Source organism: Ptiloglossa arizonensis, chromosome 11, assembly GCF_051014685.1.
Source record: "Ptiloglossa arizonensis isolate GNS036 chromosome 11, iyPtiAriz1_principal, whole genome shotgun sequence".
In the NCBI taxonomy this organism is placed as follows: Eukaryota; Metazoa; Arthropoda; class Insecta; order Hymenoptera; family Colletidae; genus Ptiloglossa; species Ptiloglossa arizonensis.
The window spans coordinates 12,356,006-12,379,411 of record NC_135058.1 but is presented as its reverse complement, the minus strand read 5'-3'; the positions used below and the strand labels follow the sequence as shown (position 1 = coordinate 12,379,411).

General features: G+C 45.0%; 2 protein-coding genes across 12 annotated transcripts in view; both read left to right on the top strand.

Moving 5' to 3' along the window:
- Positions 1–23,406, top strand: part of Rg (A kinase anchor protein rugose) — a 543,414-nt gene that overhangs the window by 225,697 nt on the left and 294,311 nt on the right. The gene's annotated exons all lie outside the window — the stretch shown is intronic.
- The window catches only part of LOC143152966 (uncharacterized), a 42,047-nt gene continuing 36,356 nt past the window's right edge, over positions 17,716–23,406 (top strand). The window contains exon 1 of the mRNA XM_076323647.1: positions 17,716–19,212. Coding sequence (XP_076179762.1) covers positions 19,009–19,212 — 204 coding nt within the window. The 5' untranslated portion in view covers positions 17,716–19,008. The remainder of the gene's footprint in view (positions 19,213–23,406) is intronic.

Sequence of the window (23,406 nt, the reverse complement as noted above, 5' to 3'; positions counted from 1 at the left end):
ACTAATTGCAATAATCCTGACTGAGAAAGCTTTCAACGTCCTCTTACATCATATTTAAACACTGGAGAAACGATAGTTCTTTATTGTATTAACTCGGTCTTAAGAGATCTGCACTTCGCGTAAAAGGGTTGGTCACAATCTATCTTAAAATATCCACGAATAACTTTACACAAGGTGGTTGAAGATAGTTACAATCCAGAATAGGATGATTTCTTGTGAAAAAACAACTAAAAAATGTACAGTAAAAGTTTTGCAAGTATGCCTTCGTATCCGAGAAAATCGACTTGAAAATTCTTAGGAACGTGTCTGCCCATTACTTGTCACTTCTACTTACGTCGACGCTTGTGAATAATTATTAACGGTGATAACGTAATGTCCCCATAAAATGATAATTAACTATTCGAAAGACGGTAAGATCTCCAGAAACTGGATAATATTAGCAGATACGATTTTTGGAAACGTGCCTTCGCTTCCGGGAAAATTAACTTCGAAAATTCTTAGGGGCGTGTCTGTCTATTACTCGCTGTTTCTACTTGCCCTGGCGTCTGTAAATATTGACGGTGGCACAATATTGTCTGTTTATATTGATAACGAACTACTTGGAAGATGGTTAGATCCCCGGAAAGAGGATACTGTCGCCCCAATCGCGGACGTGCCTCGTGAATTTTCAACATCGATTTCCTCCGAATCGAATCTTCCGATGAAAAAACTTGTACTCCGCATTTTCAATTTATTTTTACACAAGGAATCGCCCTGTACCATTCTCATCCGTACCCGGTATAGCGGGAGAGTATCGCGAGCATTGAAATTCAATCTTCTCCGAGGTTTTCTCCGCGCAGCATTTCTTTGGAGTGAACACTCGCAATCAGAAATTCAGGTTTCTACGCGGCACATAGCTCGTGTCTCATTGTCTGCTCGCTTCTTACAGGCATTGTCTCGGCCGAGTACCGGCCGGCCGGTTCGACGTGTAGTGCTGAACGGAATTACCAACCGAAATAATCCAACCGAACGGTACGTCCGGGCAAGAAAGTAAACGGTTTGGCCCCGGTGTTAATTACTTAGAGAGGCTTTTGTCATAAATTACGCCCGACCATGCTTTCTTCCCCTGCGAAGGAGAACGTCTTTAGAATTATAACAGTCGGTGTCCGTGCCAGGCAACTTTGACAGAAGTACTTTGTCGAACGTCTCCGTCGTTCGGTCGCCGGGCGCGCAGATAATTTCTCTAATGAGTTCTATCATAATTGAGATCAGGACCGCTTTGTCGGTTTTCGTGATCGACAACGTGCCAAGGGAGGAGTGAGTGACTTTTACCACACGCTCTCCAGCTCTATCTAACTCTCTCTAGCTCTATCTAACTTCCTCTAGATTTCTCTAGCTCTTTCTAGCTCTCTCTAGCTCTGTCTCTAGATCTCTATAACTCTCTCTAACTCTTCCTAGTTCTCTCTAGCTCTCTCTAACTCTGTCTAGTTCCCTCTAGCACTCTTTAGTTCTCCCTAGCTCTCCCTAGCTCTCCCTAGTTCTCCCTAGCTCTCCCTAGCTCTCCCTAGCTCTCCCTAGCTCTCCCTAGCTCTCCCTAGTTCTCCGTAGATCTCTCTAACTCTCTCTAGTCCTCTCTAACTCTATCTAGTTCTCTCTAGCACTTTCTAGCACTTTCTAGCTCTCCCTAGCTCTCCCTAGCTCTCCCTAGCTCTCCCTAGCTCTCCCTAGCTCTCCCTAGCTCTCCCTAGCTCTCTCTAACTTTCTCTAGTTTTCTCTTGCTTCCCCCTTTCTCTCTCTTTCTCTGCAGCTCTCTCCAATTTTCTTTAACTATTTCTCTCTCTCTGTCTCTCTTTTTTTCTTCGAGAAATTTCGATCCTAGCCCGACTTCCTTTTCCTATTCTCTCGATGCTCGCTGCTTCCGCGTTCCTTTTTACGTCCGTTCTGTCGCCCGTTTTCCACGGAAGCTACAATTTTCTTCGTCGAGTTAACCTTACGGAAACTCGGTCGGGGGTTCCCCTCGAACACACGAAAATATTCGGTACCCGGAAACTTCGGGAGCGAAATTTGACGGTGAACGAACGGGCGGCGGGCAAGGGAGGACACAGCCGCGCCTCGTCCTCTGTGAATCGAAAAATCAAGAAAAAGCTCCATCTCGCCCTGCAACTTGTCAAAAATTTTATTCTCTCTACATTTGGAATTCAATACCGATAGAGACAGAGTCCACACCAATTTCCCCATTTAAGGCAGTTTCCTCGTATCTCGAATTGGGACAATGAGCTATATTTGTAATTTTTTTCTCGGGAAGAAGGCGACGTATTGAACCGAAACTTTTTCTAACCATTCGAATAGTTGTGAAGAGAGAACACAATTTATATCGTGTAATTTACTGTGATAATAAACGAGTTATTAATATTATCCCGATGTAAGAATGTTCTAAAATCGTCGTCTTTACTTTTGTCGCTACTATCACCGTTTTTAACATTACCAAACCTTGATCTCCGTTGATCTCAGAAATTAAACGAGGTTCTCCCTCCATCGCGTGTACACGAACTGTACCGTAAACCACGCCAACGTTCTACACCGACGTTAATATCGGTAATCGTGCAATTATTACTATATAGATTAATTGATTACGTTCTTATTACCGGTATCATCGTGTCTTTATATCCCACGGGGGATTATTATCCCGGTCCCATAAATCTTATCTGCCCCTCCGTACTTCCGTCCCGTGCACCAGCGCTGGCAGTTTAGGGTCGCGCGAGTAAATACAGAGCAGAGCGCGGTGGGGGTTACAGAGAATGGCCGGGATGGCTTGGAACGGGTACATATTCGAAAGTGAGGAAATTTACAATCCAAGTCCGGTCATATATTAGGCAAAGTTACTTCAAGTCGTAAACGTCGAAATATATCAATAGTTGAACGGGACGACGTTTCGGTGCGGGTGGCTGCGAAATTCTCGTGTAGGTGTGCATCGCCACAGTGTGGGCGCTTTCGTACGTGTTAAATATCCCACCGAAGGCGACAGGACTAGTTATCGATGAAACCGTTTTAGTTAGCAGAACTGACCCCGTTCCGGTTTGCGATGGATTGGCTAGCTTTAATGCGCCCGACAGGCCAAAGGTATTAACAGGCCCTGTACCGTGGCAAGTACGAAGGAACAAGGTCACCGTTGTCCCTCGTCAATGTGCAAACTTTCATTTTTGAAAATCTCACCGAAACCGAAGTTCATCATCGAACACCTCTTCGTAATTCTACAACCTTCTCAACGCGATCGCTGACGATTCCTTGGTAATTATTTGTCGAACATCTTACCAGAAAAGTTACGTTAAAACAGTTGTAAGATACAACTGTGTAAGTACTTGCACATGTACCTACTTTCTATAAGTGGTGCCCGATTGGACAACTTGGAACGCTTAGCCGAACCGTGAAACGGCTAATGGCGCGATCGACCTTGTTGTCGTTTATGGTCCACGCGATTGGAACTTAAATCGTAGACCAATTCTAAGTGTAATCATCAGAACGACGTTGCTCTCGTTTCGGTCCTTCGAGCCTGATTTAACCTTGCGGATCGATCAGACGTTTCTCTCGACAGACGTTCCTCTCTCCGCTCTCTAGCCACGGCCTTTTTATCGTAATTCGTTCGCGGATTTATTTTTTATCATCCGCTCGGTTTCGTATCTTCCGCGGGATATAAACCGATATCGTTGGCTACCGCTCGCGTAAAATATGCCCCGAGGAGCAGGTGAAGATTAAGCTTTTGCACGCCGGGCTCTCGGGGAAAACATCGATCGCGTTATGGATCGATTTAACCGAGGCAATGACGCTTCAAATTGTTCCACGGGAGTTGGTTTTGTTTATCCGCGAACTCCGCGACCCGTGCGGTGTAATGTAAATCGAGTTACGAGATCGTGGAATTGTTCTTCGCGCCGGGGGTAGTCGCTGAATCGAACGCGCACGAATTTAATACAGAGGAATGGAATGGTTCGTCTCTTCGAAGAATGTATACGAGTGGAAATCAAGCGCGAGCTTTTAGGACAAAGTTCGGGGATGTTGTAGCGCGAATGTAAATTTGAGAAGGAAATTTTGTAGCCACTTTGAAGAAACACGTCGAGGATAGATCGTTCGAGCGAAGAATCTATACTTTTGTTTGTTTAATATCGTATAAATACTTGAGGAAAGCTTCTGGGCTGAATTTTGTCACGCAGTGTTTGTCGAATATTGAATAAATTAGGATATCGATTTTTTAATCCATCTATTTTTGATATTTTTCTCTTTAGTAGCTGCAAAGTATAAAAGCTTCTCTGAGTCTAATATCTTGAGTATTTTACTGAAATATATTTTGGTATACTATGCATAATTATGTAGTAAACAGTAGCTGGTGATTGATATAAATAGTATTGCACGGATATTAATGAATTAATGTATTTACTTAAGGTAGTGTTAAGAACTCGAGAGAACTATCCTAGAAATGAATACGATTTCTATTGGTCAGAATTTTATGGTATGGCATATCATGGTATGGACAAATGTAACACGCGGCTTCCTCGAGTTTAATATTTCAGTATTTTGTTACAACAAAGCAACGGAGTTAAAATTGAACGAGTACTGCGGACGAATTGTTCTCGTGCTACAATTGTTTCAATTGCTGGGGAATTTCGAGTCCTCAGAAGTAAAGACACCAGAAGTGGCTTCCGTCTGTGCTAATAACACAAGTCATTAATTCCTGAAGAGGTAAAGTTATCTCTTCCAGGGTTATTATCTCTTCCGAATTTACTACATTTTCCGAAGTCGCTGTGTTCACAAAATTGCTATCTTCTCTTTCACTAAGAGACGTGGGTAATAACTTTCGCTGTTAGACTATCTATACCCTGTTTGAGAGAAGCAAAGTTCGCAGAATATTCTCTTTACGTTTGATTGGACGACCGTTTGAGTCTCTTCTAGACTTCGATGGAACATCCACACGAAAAGTGTAACGAGGTTGTAAAACCACGAAAACCGAAAGCGTTCGTTGAACAGGACTACCGTCTCTTCGATTTAAGAAAAGAAATCGATATATTTTTTACATTTACTTAGAATCGATACAGGTACAAAAATTGACAAAGTATTTTCGCCAAGAAGAAAAAAAATTCTCAAATATCCTCATTTTTCTCGCTATTGAAATTATCCATTTCGCAAACGAACGATTTCGACGAAACTGAGACCGAGTCTACGTAGAAACCAGCGTGAAACTAACAGTGTACCTTCTGCTAACCGGTGGACATCGCTGGTGACGAAGCAACCTAACCGTAATTGATATAATTTATTTAATTAGTCCGTACAAAGCTTTTTCTCCCTCTTGAACTTATCCATTTCGCAAACGGACGATTTCGAGGGAACCGAGACCGATTCTACGTAGAAAGCAGCGCGAAACTAATAGTGTACCGTACACGTTCTACTAACCGGTGGACATCGATGGTGACTTTTCGAGCGGTCACGAAGCAACAGAACCGTAATTTGTCCGCACAAAGCTAAACGCGAAGGCGGCCGAGCCGGTGAACCGGATTAGTCGACGTCGAATACGAAATTACTATAGACAGAGAACTGGAGGGCATGCTCGATCGAATCGGTTCTCTCCAGCACGCTCGAGACTACTGCAAATCTTTGCCACGGGCCCTCCTGCCGACATTGAGTTCCAGTGGTGTGCTGCAACTCCCCCTCCCGGCTGGTTAAACAGCCGAATGAGTTTGTTAAATTCGTTCGGCCGTATTGATTGAAAGCTCCCGCCAATGAGGTGAAACCTTACCGGGCTTTTGTGATTACCGAATGCACGCTGCGTATCGAATTCTTCCGGCGTTCTCTTTGCTCGAGGCAAACGAAAATGGGGGCCAGATGGTAGAGGGGGGGACTCGTATTCGTAGCGGAGAATCGTTTGAAAAAAATGCGACCGTCCCGTGGGTCTGAGCTGCGAGCGCGGCGTAAACACGCTGCATTTTCTCTCGCGTTCCACTTTTCATTTTTCAGGGGGAAATATTCCCCAAGTGCTTTCGCAAAATGAACCGACGACTCGCCTACCCGTGTATCTGTTCCGAGGTGAAAGTGCTACCGAGTGGAAAGAATTATGCGAGATATCAAATTTTCCGGGATTTTTTTTTTCTTTTTTTTTTCTTCACTCCCTGTATCCGATTTCTTGAGCAAGTGTATTGTATTTTGGGGGGATGAAAACAACGGAGAGAATAATATTTTATTAAGTATCGATGTTTTGGTTTTTTTTTTTTTTTTGCTTATTGGATGTATGTACGTTACGGTTCCGAAAGTTTTATTTTGAAAACAAATTGACCGAACTGTGAACACAGAAAAAATATAAATATTGAGAGGAAGAGTTGGGGAAAGAATACATTTTTTGTCCCTTTTTTTTTTCTTTTTCAGGTACGTTACGGTTCTGAAAGTTTTATTTTGGGAATAAATTGACAAAATTGTGAACACGGGAAAAAATATAAATATTGAGGGGAAGAGTTCGGGGTAGAATATATAGTTTTTTGTTTCTATTTTCTTTTTGGGGTACGTTACGCGGTCTGAGAGTTTTTTTTTGTTTGTTTTGTGAGAATAAATTTGTTTAATCGTGTACAGAGAAGTAATATAAATATCGAGAGAAAGAGTTAGGGAGAGTGTACATTTTTCGTTTCTTTTGTTCTATTCGAGATACGTAACGGTTCTGAATCTTTTATTGCCAGAATAAATTGACAAAATTGTGTACGGAAAAAATGTATAAGTATTAAGGTATATGTATGTGAAAATTTGATGGAATGTGCGTAGAAATTAAAATTATTATTTTTACAATTTTGATGTATTCTAAATGAAGCCAATAATCGATGGAATTTTTCCAATTACTGTTCTTATCGCCCAAAAAGATATTCACTCGTTCATGAAAAATTCCACGTAGCCATTTTGAAGAATTTTCGATCGAGAGAATTCTCTTCTAAAATTCCCGAATGACTCACCGGGTTTCATTATGCGAAGACATCTTTCGACTCGGTTGAAGACACGTGCATCCACTGTTCCACTGGCAGTGACAATTCTTTGACCCATTTTCTCGAGCTTCGTGAATCATATTTTTTAAACGAACACGGAGTGATTATTTCCTGTTTCTGATTAGTGCGCGTTTAAACGGTGTAGAACGATGTTAAAAATAACAGGAAAATGATCTAAAAAGAATATTAACCGTGCTTATTAATCGATCACTAAAATTTCTACGTCTCCCATCAATTGCAATGTAATGAGCAATAGGAGTGAAACTATTTCTTTCGGAATAGTTTTCTTTCGCTCCCAATGATACATATAGATGTTTTTTTGCTAATTAATAACCTCGAAATACTGTTTACACCGCTTTTATCGAGAATCTCTCCACGTTTAAAGTACAAATTTATACCGATCGTTCTGTACCGTCTGACTTATGGTCGATTCTCGCTACTTGAATCTTCGAATCTTATCGAGAAAAAAAAGGGTTAAGTCAAGGTAAAAGAAAACTTACGTTACCCTAGCCGATGGCCACCGTTGGTGGTTCGGAATTAGAAGATTCCCGACTGCAAAATAAAAGGATTCCGAGAACCAAACTGAAAGTGGTTTTCTTGGTTAAAGTACACGTTTTATCTAGGCCAACTTCGAAGTAGAACGCTACGTATCTCGCGAAGAAGCTCGTCCAGCGTGCCAGTGAAAATTTTTCGCTCGATTGACTCGTTCGCAGTTCGCCAATCCCTGATCGCGTTATTTAGCAGTTATCGTTCGTCGAGCTTCGATTAAAATACACTCTTCGGTATCGGCTGGTAGCACGCGTTATAATATCGAACGGGGAGGTCAATGTGGGTCGAAAGTCGCCGTTATTCCGACTTTATCGATCGTGTGTCACGAGAAGGGTACGGAACTAAATATTTACCAACGTGTGAAAGTCAAGGGACGTGTTACGTCGATGCGAAGCGTAGTAACAGTCGCTCCGAAACAACTCAATGAAAGATACTTTCCGATTTCGTTCCACTTCGCGTCGAGAAATCAATCTCGTGCGAATATTGAAAATAAATCGCTCGAGTTCGAATAGAATTAAATTTAACGTAAAAGTTTCAAACCACCGAGCTTCAAACGGTACAAAATTGACAGCGGTACGTCGCGATAAGGGTGGTTGTCGGTCAAGTCACTTTGGTCGAGTTTGTCACGCTTTATACGGTACTTTGTTGACCGAAGGGCGCGTCGATCGATTAGCATTTTCAAACCAAGGAAAAATTCCCGAGTCCTAGATTTCTCTCGGTCATTTCGATCACATGTTTTCTTGCTGTACTGTTTCAAGGTTCTTAGAACTTAACCGAATAGAACCATCGAAGTTATTCAAGTAAATTGTTCGTTTCTTCGTTGAATCTTTTGCTATTTCCATGGATTTTTATATCGTTAGTCGTAACAGGGTGGATCGAACTGAAAGATTCTCTCAAAACGATCGAACGTGTCTGTAAAACGTTTCCATGGTTCTCGTGGATCCGAATTGCGAAAATCGAGGCGAATCCTCGGCGAGATCCCAGCAAAGAGCCAATTGTCGATGTATCGTCGGTAACCGGTTGCAAATAATCATATTGTTGGAAATACGAAGCAATTAAGTGGAAATTCCTAGATTCCACGGGGTCGGTCGATGGGCTGGTGACCTTATCTGTGTCGAACAGGCACCAATTATCGGCTTACCAGGAAGCACTGCTCGCAGCCTACCAGTAATTACGCTAGCTTACTGTGATTCGAAGACGGAATCCTTGCATGTGACTACGCGACGTTTCGACGACGATACACTTGGCCGAATTCAATGCGAGACTCTTCTTTGCAATGTGAAACGGATAACGTACGAAAGTTTCTCGAAGAAGATTAGAAAAATTAGAAAGAATACCGTATGGTCGTCGAAAGGTACGAGTATCGAGCGACTATATCGTAAATCTCGTTCTTTCTCCGGGATTTCGATACAAAGTAAACCATTCCTGTTAAAAACGAAGCAAAAGATACATCACAGAATGCACTTCTCGTGTGTATCAAAATGTAAGTAAACAGTAGCTAGAATTGTTCTCTCGAAATCTGTTTCTTCGTTCGGAATTGAAATACAATGCAAAGTAAACCATTTCTGTTAAAAATGAAATAAAAGATGCACCATAAAATAAAATATAAAACGCGTTTCTCGTAGGTATTGGAATACGTTTAAATCGAAAGTAAACTGTACCTCGAAAAGGAAGTGCAAGACAACACGTGAAACGCACTATTTTCTCCCAGGTATTAGAATCAGTTCGAGGGACCAATACTCGTGGTAGTACTCGTTCGAGCGATTGGCCGTAATTGCGACGTTCGTTCGAGTACTTAACGCGTGGAGAAAAACACAGTTACAAATCATCGGGAACGAAGTATCGTCCGCGTGCACCACCGATTCACGATCCACGGGATCGAATTATCGATCGGCGATCGAGAGCCTCGTATTGTTTTCCGTGCGAACGGTGGGAAAAATCTGCGAGCCATTACGGTAATTGAAAAGGAAAGCTCGATGAAGTACGGGTCGAACGGTCGCGCTCGAGCTCGAGCTCGAGCCCGAGCTCCAGCTCGCTCTCAATTACCCGGACTCGGACCACTCTCCGAATTAGATTTCCGTGAGTAACGTACAAACGTTGCCCGTGTCACGGCACTTTGCCACCTTCTCACGACGTTACGTACACGGTGTTGGATTCTTCACCGGTGAACCTCGTTCGATCCTCTTGCGTGTGACACGCGCGCGATACGACGTTAACACGCCGTGAGACTTTTCTTCCGTACCACCGAGTTCATTAAGGCGCAATTAAACTCCGCGCGAAACTTCGCGGAAACCACGGTTCGTGAACTCAGCCGCGGGGATTGAATCTCTCGGATGTCGCGGACCCGTGCGATCAACTGGCTGTTTATCGGTAATCGGTCCCACGGACCAATTTATAAAGAAGGTTTCCAAACTTCTATTCACTTTCCAAGCGGCGAGATAGAAAAAACGGTTAACCCGGAGCGCATCGAGAAACGAGTAATTAATTCGAGGATTCCCGTGCTCGTTAAATGGAAACGAACCGGGTCGAAAACATTCTAACACAACGGAACGGTGTATCGTACCGACACGTTGAATTCGTTCCAACGAACGCTATACCATCGTCGTAATAAAAAGAAATTTATTTACAGCGGGTAATACCATTTTTTCGCACGACTTTTATACGAACGTACTTTCCATTGATTCTCCCCTGAGGTGTTCCAACGTTTCCGGTCGAGCGAGACACCCTGTGTATTTGCACGGAGTCGCGCGCTCAGTTTGCAACTTAAACACTCACGAAAATCACACTCGTGAACTCCGATTGCACATATTTCTGTAACCGGGTCTCCGATTGGAATACGGTGAGGGACGTTCTCGCTCGATTTTGATACGTTGAATCGAGATCCGGATAAAAAGTCGCGGCGAAGCTGTACACGTTTCGTAGATTCGTTATTAAAACGAGTAGGAAATCGATATCGATTACGTCGGATTATCTAGAACATCTAGGATACCGTTTCACCTCCGAGAGACGTCACGAGCAATATTAACACTTTGTACCGAGCTTTCACCGATATTAATCGATCGCAGTACTCCGAGTTGCAATTCTATGCTGGACATCGACGCTCTGGGCTCTTTTCTCAACTTCGATAGACGTCACGAACAATATTAACCACTGTGTGTTTCGATAAACCACGATCCGAAAGTTAGAGTTACACGTTGCCTTCGACAAGTGTGCCTCGTACACAATTCGTACATTCGTCATTAAAACTTGTATACCAGCGTTGATACAGCCGTCCTCCGATATTAATCGATCCGAGTGTCCAAAGTCGTGATTCTCTTCCGCGACGTCAGCGCTCTAGGATGTTTTCTCAACTTCGACAAATGTCACGAACAATACCAACATGGTGCTTCGAGCTTTCGATACACCGCGATCGAAAAGTCCGAGTTACACGTTGTTTCCAGCGGTCGAGCAACTTAAACGTAACAATGCTCCCCACGGACTCGCGCGTACATCGTCGACGCGAATCCGCTGAACCATGTACCACTTAAAAGCGACCATCACTTTCTCCATATTCATGACCGTCGCGGCTTTGTGCCGCGTTTGTTGGCCAAAGTTACGTATAAAACCGGCCAGGAAACTTGTTCAAAGCCCCTAGCCGAAGCTCGACCGAACCGGTGAACGTTACCCTCCGCGGTGGGAGCGCGTGTGCGATTTATTCCTTTGCGGAGAGAGTTTCGACAGGTTGGTGGCGCGTACACGGGCCACGGCCGATCGGACCCGGCCATTCCACGGAAACGCATAAGCGCCATTAGCGTCGATTACACCGGAAACCGCCCTACCGCGTTCAAATCGTAGATACGGTCCTCGTTGCGGAGAGTTCGTTCTCGAGCGTTCGCGAGACCGACTACTCGACAATTTTAAGTGAATATTACCGCTCCAAGTCGCGTTACGTATGTTTCGGAGCACACAGAGTACACAACGTTGTTAGTTCGATTATAGACAGAGTTCTTTCGGCTTAGATAATATTTCTCATCGATGACAATTATTTAAAAATTAACACTTTAAGTCGCGTTACGTATGTTTCGGAGCACAGCGAGTACACAAGGTTGTTAGTTCGATTATAGACAGAGTTCTTTCGGCTTAGAAAATATTTCTCAATGATGACAATTATTTAAAAATTAACACTTTAAGTCGCGTTACATTTGTTTTAGAGCACAGCGAGTACACAACGTTGTTAGTTCGATTATAAACAAAGGGTTCTTTCGGCTTAGAAAATATTTCTCTATATAATATTCTAAAATTTGATATCGATATAAAGTGTCTACTGAACAATTTTCTTTAAATTTGAATTTAATATAGTAGCGTTTTTACTAACGAAACAGTAACTTTGTATAATACATTAGTCCTTGGTGTGAATTTAAACTCTAAGACGGAAAATTATCGAGGGTGGTCGATAATATTTTTTTAGATCATTGCTAGTCGAATGAAACACACTTCCTACGAATTTAGAAGTCGAGACAAAGACCTGGCGATAATATTTGTCCAATGATCGATGCTATTGGTCTGGAAAATTATTACCAGAGAGAAATTATCGACCAATGAAAAGTGATTCACGACGAACACAGAAGATTGTACGTTCTGCCTTAAGTTTCGACCGCGAGGGTCTTGGTAACCTCGTACGATTAATTTCCAACGCTGGTAAATGCAGACGTTCTTTAATGGAATTTGCAAGTTATCGTTTCGCGCGTTTATTCGCAGCTCGTTACACGCCAGACGAGGCTTTTTCGCGTATTCTGGGACAATTGGAGTTCCAGCGGAAGAGCCGACTTCTCGTTTTCCCTGAAATAATCGACGACGACCCGGACGAAATGGAAACTTTTTTCCCGTGGATTCTGAAACAAACGCGGCCGCAGCTGAAAAACGGGAAGTCGGTCTTTTTTCCGACGAGATCCGCCGCTATCGAGCAACCCCGATCGAAAATGGGGAAATTTTTTCCCGTGAACTCTGAAATGTCCGCGGTTACAGCGAAACGAGAGGAAATGAAACAGTCGTGGTTTTCGACGAAAATCTTGGAACACCTTTCTCGTATTGAACCCGAAACAACGGTAACAATTTTCTGTCCACGTATCCCCAAGTTTCTTACAGTTGCACCTTTTCAAACTTTTGAAAGCCATTTACTTCTCGGTTCGAATTGATCGTTCAATGATTCGCTAACAAACGCGTGTTCACTTACCCCGACTAAAAACCACCGTAGTTCGCGTAATCGTTGATCAAAGTCGCGTCGATCTTTGACAGATAACTCCGAGTATTCGCGTTGGTGTGCCAAACGACTTGCGGCGGAAGAAAAATGGTTAAGAAACGCGAAGCACGAAACGGGGTAGCGAGAATAAAGGAAAAAGTGGGAAAAAGTAGCACGTTCCTGTAGTCGGTTGGCAAAGCGTAAGCGTGAAAAGCAGACGTATCCCGAAGAACCATGAAGCGTGGCCCGAGCAGGACAAAGGGCACAAAGGGAGGAAACGGAGCGGAGGGCGCGGACCGGGCGATCGAAGGAACGGGAAATAACGCGAGGAATTCGCGGCAAGATACTCGAGACTTTCTATTTCGTAATGGCGCCGGTGGTAATGTAATATCGCGCGGCACTCGCTGAAATTGATACGTCGAAAAGTTAGCTCCAAAGAGCGAAAGAGGGTTACGTTGTCGACGTTGGTTCACGGGCTCCGATCACCGACCAGGGATACCAGTTTGCCAGAGAAATTTTGTTTCCATCTACGGGGTGTTCCTTCATTTCAGAGACGTCTAAGCGAACACTTCATCCGGTTGTAAGTTTCGAATAACGAATAGGGGAGAAGAAAATTTACATCGATCTACCGGAGCGTTGCTTGGCCTCCAAGATGGGCAAAATTTTTATTCACGCGTATGTTTCGAGCGAAGAATAGAAGATTAAATTTACATCGATCTGGAGGGGAGTTATTTAATTTTTGAGGGAGGCGAAATTTTTATCCGGATGTATGTTTCGAGTGAAGAATAAAAGATAAAATTTCCATGGGTGTAGCGGGATGTTTCTTAAGTTTGGAGGTTGGTAAAATTTTCGTCCGGATGTATGTTTCGAGTGAAGAATAAAAGATAAAATTTCCATGGATGTTTCTGGGGTGTTATTTAATTTTTTAGGAAGGCGAAATTTTTGTCCGGATGTAAGTTTCGAGTAAAGAATAAAAGATAAAATTTCCATGGACGTACCTGGGTGTTTCTTAACTTTGAAGGTGGGCAAAATTTTAATCTGGACGTAAGTTTCGAGTAAAGAGTGAAAGATAACAAAATTCTCACCGATGTACCTGGGTGTTTTCTTAACTTCGAAGGTGGGCAAAATTTTTATCCGGAGTGTAAGTTTTGAATAAAGAATAAGAGATGAAAAAATGTCCATCAATGTACTTCGTACGAACGTCATTATTATTTGACTCCCTCGAACTCAATTTATTTTGAAAGTACAAAAATATATCGGTTACAAACTGCCACCGTGGAAGTCCAAATAATAGAAATAATACATCTGTCGCGGATTCTTGTTTTCCAAACCGTTTGTACAATTTTCTCGTAGATTCTCTACCCGCGATACTCGATTCCACCATAAACCATGTTAACGTGCTTGGAAATGTCTAAGGTACGCGTTAAGGGTCAAAGCGATAGCTTCGAAAGGACGTTAAGTGGTTTCCCGAATAATCTACTCGGTTCCGTAAACGAAAATGATTTTTCATTTGCTGTACCGCGTCGAACTGCTTCCACTCGATGCCGTCCACTCGAACCCATTCGTCATTATCTATTTCGATTTTATCTTCGGCGATCCATTCTTTCGAAAGCTCTCGACCACTCGTTGTACACGTCAATAATACACTATCGTTGACTTATATATCATCGCTATCCGAGTCAGGACTCCGCGACGATTCAAAAATATCGGGAGAGTCGAGTAAAGCGTAAAATGGTGTATAAATATCGTAAAACGATAAACTAAATGGAGGAACAATGACAACGCGCTCTGTACCTCGTCTTAGGGCTTCTCGTGCTTCGAACTGGGCTAAATATGGAACACCCGAAACGAAAACAAGTATAAAAATTTCTCCGATTCGAGCCAGCCGTGGAACGACCTGGAATGAAAATGTTTGCTCTCCATTGTTCGAGTAACTCGAAATACCTTCGAATTACGTTCCTTTGAAGCACTTCCCTTTCGCGTGTGTTTTATCGGGCACAACAAAAAGCGCGTCGGCTCTCGCCTCTCCCTCGAAAACTGTTCGCAAACGGTCCAGATAATTACCGAAACGCGAGACACACAATGGACAAAATGGAAGGCCAGCGACGACTTCGATCGCGAATAATAAAAGTCACGGGAAGGGTGGAATATAGGGGAACGTTAGAGGGTGAAACGAAAACAAGAAACGCAGAATCATCCGACGTTTCGAGACAAAATTTAACCACAGTAAACGCGAGAAGAGGGGAAGGTATAGTGAACAGAAAATTTCCTCATCGCACTGTAGAGATTATGCATCAGAGATCTCGAATGTCTCGAGAATCGAAAATTACGTTATATCGCGCAGGAATGAATACTCAATGTATCGTGTTTGCACGGAGAAATTCCTATCGTTGTGAATTTTGCAAAGGACCATGAATTTAAGCGACAACCGTGAGTTCACGATACGTCCGTATCCGCAATGTACATACTTTCCTATCGAATCACTGTACACAAGTTCGATAACTCCGCGCAGTCTGTACACAAAGCTGGAACTTCTCAAGAACGGGATAGTCAACTCCGAAAGCAACTACGAGATAATCAGAAACGCGTGTAACCGTCAACTCGGTTCAACGTCATTCTTACAGTCTGTGTTGAGACGCACAACGTTCGCGGAGCTAATTATTTAGCGGATAGATTGTACGAGCTAATTGAGTTTGGTTAACAGTCAGAGTCAGACGATAGCGGTTGCGGATGTGCAAATGTTGAGACAGTGTAGATTGGTGTGTTTTCGTAGCTTTGGATAGGAAATGATTCGAATGATTCGTCGGTGAAGAACGCGTAAATGTTTGCAAAAGGAAACTCTGATAGACGTCGTAATCCGAAGATATAGTAACAACAGAATCGACGAACGTAAGATACGAAGGCCATTGTGCCAATACAAAGTTCACGTTACTAGTTTTCAATAGTCTAATTCGATAGTTTGAACACATACCATCCAGATAGACACTATGAGAGCCAGCAATAGAAATAACACAATCAGATAGGATTTAAATATCCAGTGTCGGAATACAAAGTCCTCCTCGTCTTTAAAAACCCTAAGATAGTTCACCGGACAAGCGTGTCCTCCATAGAAGTCCCATAGATATCAGAATGCAAACAATCGCGAACAATAAGCCCTATAAACGTCTCAGAAGACTACCCCACCGACCAGAACGTACTAAGCGATCGGACGATCCTAACGACCTAGACATCGCTAACGACAGAACGTTCCGTCCCGATCCTAATCTTATCCACGAGGATCCCGATCGATACACCGGAACCTCGTTCGCTCGAAACATCTCCGGAAGCTGGTAAATTCCCTATGGAAAAAAAGAACCGCGCCAAAGCTCCGAGAGAACTTAGTCCGCTCGATCACTGTACGCTCGCGAAACGAGCATCCCGCGAGGAAAGATCGGGGCAGCATCGGTCCACGGCCGAAGATCCGCAGAATCGCAAAGAGAACGAGGGCCGAGGAGACGAGTAAGGAAAGGAGCCGCGAAGACGGTGGAAGAATAAGGCCGGGGTAGGTTCGGTGTACACTCTGCCTAGAGTCAGTGTAAACGAGAAAGAGAAAGATACGGGGGTTCTGGAAGAGGGGTAGGCGAACAGCGGCGTCGACGAGGGACGGGAAACGCGCGCGGGGTGACTCGGTGTGGTAAACTAGAACGGGACGGAGTGCTCCGTGAGAAGAGAGGAGCGGACGAGAGACGGAGAGACAGAGAGAGAGAGAGAAGGAGAGGAAGAGAGGGTGGTGGTGGTGGTCGGAGAATTTTGCGAGCGCGGAGGTAGGGGAGGGGTCGGGGGTGGCGCCGCGGGCCGCGCCGTCGCCCAGCATCCCTCGTTTCCACCCGCCCACCCTCGTAAAGGCGCACCCTCACGCCGAGAGTATCTGGTAGTCATACGCTGGCCCGTTGCGAGCCCGCCGATATACCGCGCCTCTCTCGCTCGCTTCGCTCTCCTCCGCCACTGTGCACGCTTCTTCTTCTTCTTCTTGTTCGCGTCGCATCGCGACAACTGCGTGGTGCACTGACCCAGTTTTTATCCACGCGCGTAACACCGATACGACTGGGAGAGCGTGGTGCGGGCCAACGCGCCGAGAGGAGAACTCGAATCTCCGAAGCTCGAGCCGATCGGTGATACCGAGGACCACATCGCCCGGAGGAGTGAAACCACCGCGCACCGACAGTGTCGCGAGAGGATCCACGCAACGACCACGCAACATCGTAACAGAACCACCTCCTCGAGGTTGCTCGCGCCCTCGCTCACATGGTCCGTGTTTTGCTGCGCCTGCCCTGCGTAGCTCCCTCTCAACCGTGCTCGCTGTTCGCGAGTCCCGTTTGAAGAACGCGCGACCGATCGTTCACCTGTTAACGGATCCCTCTCGGCGTTCTGACGAGTGTTCGTCGCGGTGTCGGTGTAACCGGAGCGTCGTTTAATCGTGACTGTTCACCGGTTCGTACCGGCCAACTGTAACGAGACGCGTGACGCCGGTGCTCCGAGCCAGTCATCGTGCGCTTCGTGCGAGGAGGATTCATCGACAACGAATCATCGCGAAACGTCGCCGGCAGGTGGCCAGTATCCGGCGACGTCGACCGGTCTGCATCGTTGTTGCGGTTCCCCGGAGGGAAGCTGGACGATTGACGCGTCCCTGCGGCACCAACCGGCGCTGACAGCACGCGAGACAGGGTTGATTTCCACCTCGAAGCCTCTACCCGGAGCGAAACGCTCCCGGAGATTCCGCGGCGGACGAAAGGACGCGGTTGCATCATCTAGACGGCGATACCCGAGCCGAACGACGATCCATCGACGAGGATAGAGACCTCGTTCTACGATCCTTGGGTAGTGGCAGTTTGCCTCGCGTTGGCTGCTATCGCGAAACGAACCACCTCTCGTTCTCCCCGGTTGGACTCGATTCGTCCCGCGTCTCGTAGGAAACGGTAATCGATACGATGGATACGTTCCTGATAATAGGTATCTGCTTCCTCTGCTACGAGATGTGCGACATGATCATGCATTACGCTAAATCGCAGACTACGGAGCCCCGACGCTCGTTGGACAACGCCGCAGCACCGTCCTCCGCGCAGCGCGTGTTCTCCATTTCCAAGAAGATACAGAGTCGTTTAGCCTGTTGCCCGCAGTAAGCACCGACGAGATCATCCGAGAAGGTGCAAACCCAGTGGGCTGTATCGCGCGTCACCTAGAAACCGTCTGTCTGTCAGACTTTACCGGTTTGGCTCCGTTCGAGGAGGATTCCTCGGCCAAAGCGGCGTTCGAGCGATCGTCCGGGGTATCCGTCACTCGGACACGGAACACCCAACCGTGATCTTGGATAACACCGATCCAGAGCCGCCACGGGACGAAGCACCGAGCGGAATTCCCGCTGGCCTGACAAATCTACCGGACACGATGGAGCGCGTCCGATGGCTTCGGATCGATAGACAGACTGCGTGAACGGGAGCGTACATCGGGCCGGTCTGCTCGCGATCGATGAGATCACGATCGAACCCTTCAAAGTTCGCCCCGCGAAGTCTTCGTTCGGAGGATTAGGCTCGGTTAAGATGCACGGGACGCGCGACGAGGCTCGTTTCAACTCGGAGACGTTCTCGCGCGGTTCTCGCGAGTGTCGTTGTTGAGATCCAACGCGGAGGATCGGTGAACCTTTCACCAGAGCCACGTGTATCAGAGCAATCGGAGAAAGAGACCGCGAGTGAAAAAAGTTTCCCCGGAGAAGGGTACATCCGCGAGGGTGATCCGTTCTCGCCGTTCGTCGGGATGGCTTCGTTCATCGCGCGATAAACGCCCCGGGGGGACGAAAAAAAAAATGCGCGAGGCGACGTCGAGACGGAGCGGACGTCACCGATATCTGGACACCAGCGAGATGATAGAGATCCCCGTTCGGTGGTAAGGTCGAGGGAGTCGCGACTCTCCGCACGTGGCTGGAGGTGCTTCTCGTCGAGTGAACATTCAAATGCCCCGTAACTGCTCGACGACGCGTGCAATTTCTACGTGTAACCTGTCCTCGCTAACTCGCGCGTCCACGGACGATGACGGAGTAGTGCGTCGGGGATCGTAACTGTGCGTTCGCGCGAGTTCTCGTCGCTCGTCGAAACCGAGAGTTCTCGAGAAAGAGAGATAGAGAGAGAAGAGTACAGAGAAACCTTCGGCTCCGTCGATCCTCGGATCGTCGATCGAACTGGGTACAGAGAGGACACCGTAGATCATCGGAATCCCGAAGACATGGACTCGTTGGAACGTTTGATGAGCGCAGGTTCGCACCAGCCAGCCCTGACGGCTACCACGCGCTCCCAGAACGCTTTCGTTCAGGCCAATCTTTGCTCCGTGATCGGACGGAAGGGTCGTCATCTCACCGGCACGTTCTGCCTGACCGGAGACACGATGGAGGGCATTATACAGTGCCTCGTCTTCCTGAAAGCGTTTTCGGTAAGATAGATTCACTTAGCCGACACTAGACGTAGACCGTGCACACGGCTACTGTTTCCCGTTTGCCACTTATTATCGTTCAGAGGCGACGCCTCTGAAAGCGAAGAGTCCTTGGCGAGTTTCCGGTGACGTGAATCGACCGTGACGCGGAACGCGCGTAACCGACGATTCTGTTCACGGAATAACGTGCTAATACCCCGGAAACTTGCCCCATTTAACGCCGCGACTAGATGGGGAAACAATGTTGAAATTGTTTGCTAGATATTCGTGGAACGTCCGTTGTAGAGAGCACGTCGCCGGGGAACGCGATAATGACGGCAATACCGTGCACCGTAAATGAAACGGGGATATATTTGGAATCGAACGACGAAGATAACGCATCCCGGTTTGTTGCAAGATCAAGCTTCGGAATAGACTGCACTTTCGTCTCGGGTACAGTGTTCTCGCGCGTTTGCTCTTTTCTCGCGGAAAGAGCGGCACAGAGAGGGAGGAAATTATTCAACGTGTTTGAACCGGTATATTCGAGGGGAACGATAAAGTATCCGACTATTCTTCCGTTTTTAATAAGAAATAGTCCGGAAGGGCGAAGTAATCCTTCGAGGGTGAAGTAATCCCTTTTTCGACCAATTGGAACACTCTTGCTCCGATTGAGCCGAAACTGTTCGTTGAATCGAAAAAAGTTTCGAAAGAAAGAGAGTCGATGTTCAGCGTAGAATCGTATCGGAAGAGAAATTTCGTTTTGAAAAATTCTCGAATAATCGTAGATCGCCGAGAGAGATCTTTCGTAGCGGTGTACGCGACGGAATAACATTCGTAACATTTGCATGCGGTAAAATGGATCGTGAGTTTCGAAAAGTTTCTACGGGGAATATTATTCTTGCCGCAAATCGGTTAACCGTAGTTAGAAGAACGGAAACTTTTTTGAGTGTGCAAGGTAAATTTTATTTTACGAGGGACAACCCACCGAAGTAGCTTTCCTTTTCCCAAGAGTACGTTAATACAATTTTTCCCATTTTGCCCGAACAGCGAAACCGGGGGAGAATTTATCGAAAATTTGTTTAAGTCGAGTTTGTCCGCACCAATACGACTCCTCGTTTAAAACTGAATTACGTTTGAAATATTTTTCGTTTCATCGTAGAAACACTGTTTCGTTCGACGAGCTTCGAAAGGTCGTTTCACCCCTTTGAATCCTTAATTAGTAAAAAAAAAATACTGTATTTCGTACATCGCAACTTTAGAACGAGTAGGAATAAAAAAACATTTCGGGCTCGAGATGTTCCCTTGCTTCGGTATCTTTCGTTTATCTTTTACTACTTTTTCTACAGGGTATTTTACAAAATAGAGATCGCGAAGAGAAGCTCGTACGAACGTTTCACCTTTTTCTCAAGGTACCATTTTTTTTATCGTATCAATTGTACTCGTCCGTCTCTCTGCAATTCTACAATTAAATCGAAACGTCTCAAATCGAATCATATCGAACAGTTTACGACCCCAACAAAGATTTCAACCCTCGAAGATCGTCGTACGGAGAGCATTCGATTCGATTAATTAATTGGTCCTTGAACTTTGAAGTAGAATCAGGGATTCGAACGAACAACTTGTTTGCTAACGAGATCCTGTAATGCTCGTGTCGATGGAACCGATAGAAAGTCAAAAGTCTTAAAACGTAAAATTGTAACTCGAATAAATTATACGAGCTACTTTCATCCAACCACTTGAACCGATTAACGCAAACACATTAGTACGAAGAACCAAGAATTTTCCTCTGCCGGAATCTAACATCTATATCTCCTCGCACGGCCATAAAAATTTCATTACCAGATTGTGCAATTTGGCAAATGGTTGCGTCAATAATCTAAATTTCTTTGGAAGATTCATCCCGTCATTTTAGTTCCGAGAACTTGGAGCAAGAATTACTATTCCTTTTCTTGGATTGAACTCTCAAATATATATATATATATATATATATATATATATATAAGTAGGTCCTATAAATAAATAATATCGCGAGAGAGCGTTACAATCGCAACATTTCGAGAATTGGAACACTAATCATCATCCGACCACTGTACTCGCCATTGTTAAAATCAAAATCAGTTATTAAACCTAAGTTGGTTACGTTTAATACGTACACTTCGTTACTACGGAAATCTTTCCGCGTACCGTACGATTCGCAATTTGTACCGCGAACGAAAATAACAGGTACGGACCAATTTCGTATTCGTTATTGCTTTTCCAGTTCCCCCTTTAATTAGATGCTTAATATTTATCGTGTATTTAACTCCGAGTTATTAAATCCCATCGACCAGCGTTGGATCGAACGTCCTTGTTCCACCTTCTCCGCGAGATCGTTCTCGTAATTTCAGATTGTTTCCAATGTTCAAATTTTCATCGACGATAACCACTCAAAATTCGTCTCAATGTCACCGAGACATGACGAAAGAGCTTTCGTTTACGAGAGATCTCGAAACTCATCTTCTACAAAGCCAAACCTAACCGTCCCTTCGCGAACATAAATACATGCCACCTGTGTTTCCCTCCACGACTTCGAACCGTCCCTAAAATTTCCATCGAATGAAATCTGAACCTCTCGGCCGATAGATACATTTCTGTCATCCAATGGAATTTTTCCGTCGGTATCAATCAGTTTTCGCGCGTGCGGAAAACCCAGGTTCAAAATCAATATTCATTCGAATCACGGACAGCATCCATCCGTATCTCGACCGTGTTCGGAAAAGCTCTCGACGGATCGCTAACAACTCTCACTGTGTAATGCTCGAACCGAGTTATCGTAGCCCGTTTAATTGTGTTAATCGCGTTTAAAATACACCGCGCCGCTCGGAAATCATCGGTGGACGTGAAAGTAACCCGAGACCCGAAAGTTGCTCGCTTTTCGAAAACGATTCTACATGTTTCAAGAACGGATTGCCTCGAAATACGTCGAAATTCAAATTGATACTTAAACGTCGACGTTCACCAGGACTGCGACTAGGTTGCGGTGTTTCATCGCTGGGGATTTATTTGCGAATATTTGTTCACGATTTTGATCGTTTGCGATACTCAAAGTACTCGAATACCATGTACACACGTACGTGCTGGAATTATGGAAGAGAATTATGCTATCTGTGTGTCACTTATTGACGAAAAACGTGAAGGAATTCCACGGACGGCGAACAATTCTAAAATCACGATGCAAACAAGGTGTTGCCGTCTCATTTACTTCGATTATGGAGCAATCGGCACGACGACGATCGGATCCAATCGATCAAGTCCGCGTTGCATTCGACACCTGTCTTGCTCCATCCGTCAGAGCTTCCAAGGGGAACCTCAGGCACGCGCTATACCTTCGACCGCAGATGGTTAAGTGAAACTGGACCGAATTCCACCGTGTAAATCGAAAACATGTACACTTGTACACGTAGCCTGAAACACTCACGAAAGGTACACCAGTACCCTGAAACCGCACAAACGGCCGACAACAAAGCCATCTTCACGGTTCTATACGCCGAAGGTAGACCCGACGTTTCGTTTGTAGGACACTTCAATCTCCTGCCCTTTGAATTCCCCTTTTGATCGGGGGAAACGGTATCGCGGGACAACAGCGCCACTGGTGTGACTACTGAAGTGGGTTCGAATCTCTGCTTTGAAAAGTTACGAACAATTCGACATTACGGAGACCCGAATCGCTTCGAATATTCTTCGAAAACAATGCTTTTTCGAACCTTTCGAGAAAGAAAAAGAAATATATAATATTCGCGAGAGACCTTCGTCGGGGATTTTCGAGAACTTTGAGAACGAAATCACGGATCGAAATCCTTCTCTACGGACTCCTCTCTGGTAAATAGGACGCGAGCTTGAAGTGACGATAGATTCACTTCGTGTACATTTCTCTAATTATCACGACTTGTTTCTTATTATTATTTTTGTCTCCAGTGAAAGAATAAGAAATATATTATTGTATCGTATGGAACGATACAGGTTCGGAAAGTATTTCAAGGTGATAACGTTAGTTTCTATGTTTCCAATGTCACCTTCTATTTTTCTAGCTTTTATCTCGGGTTCGAGATAGAGAACACGCTTGCGAGTTTATCCAAAGAATATATTTCAACGAATTGAGACTGTGTCACTGGTCGTGACACTCCTTGCAGTGTGCTTTTTTCAACGACAAAGCCAACCGTCCTCGAAATAGAGACA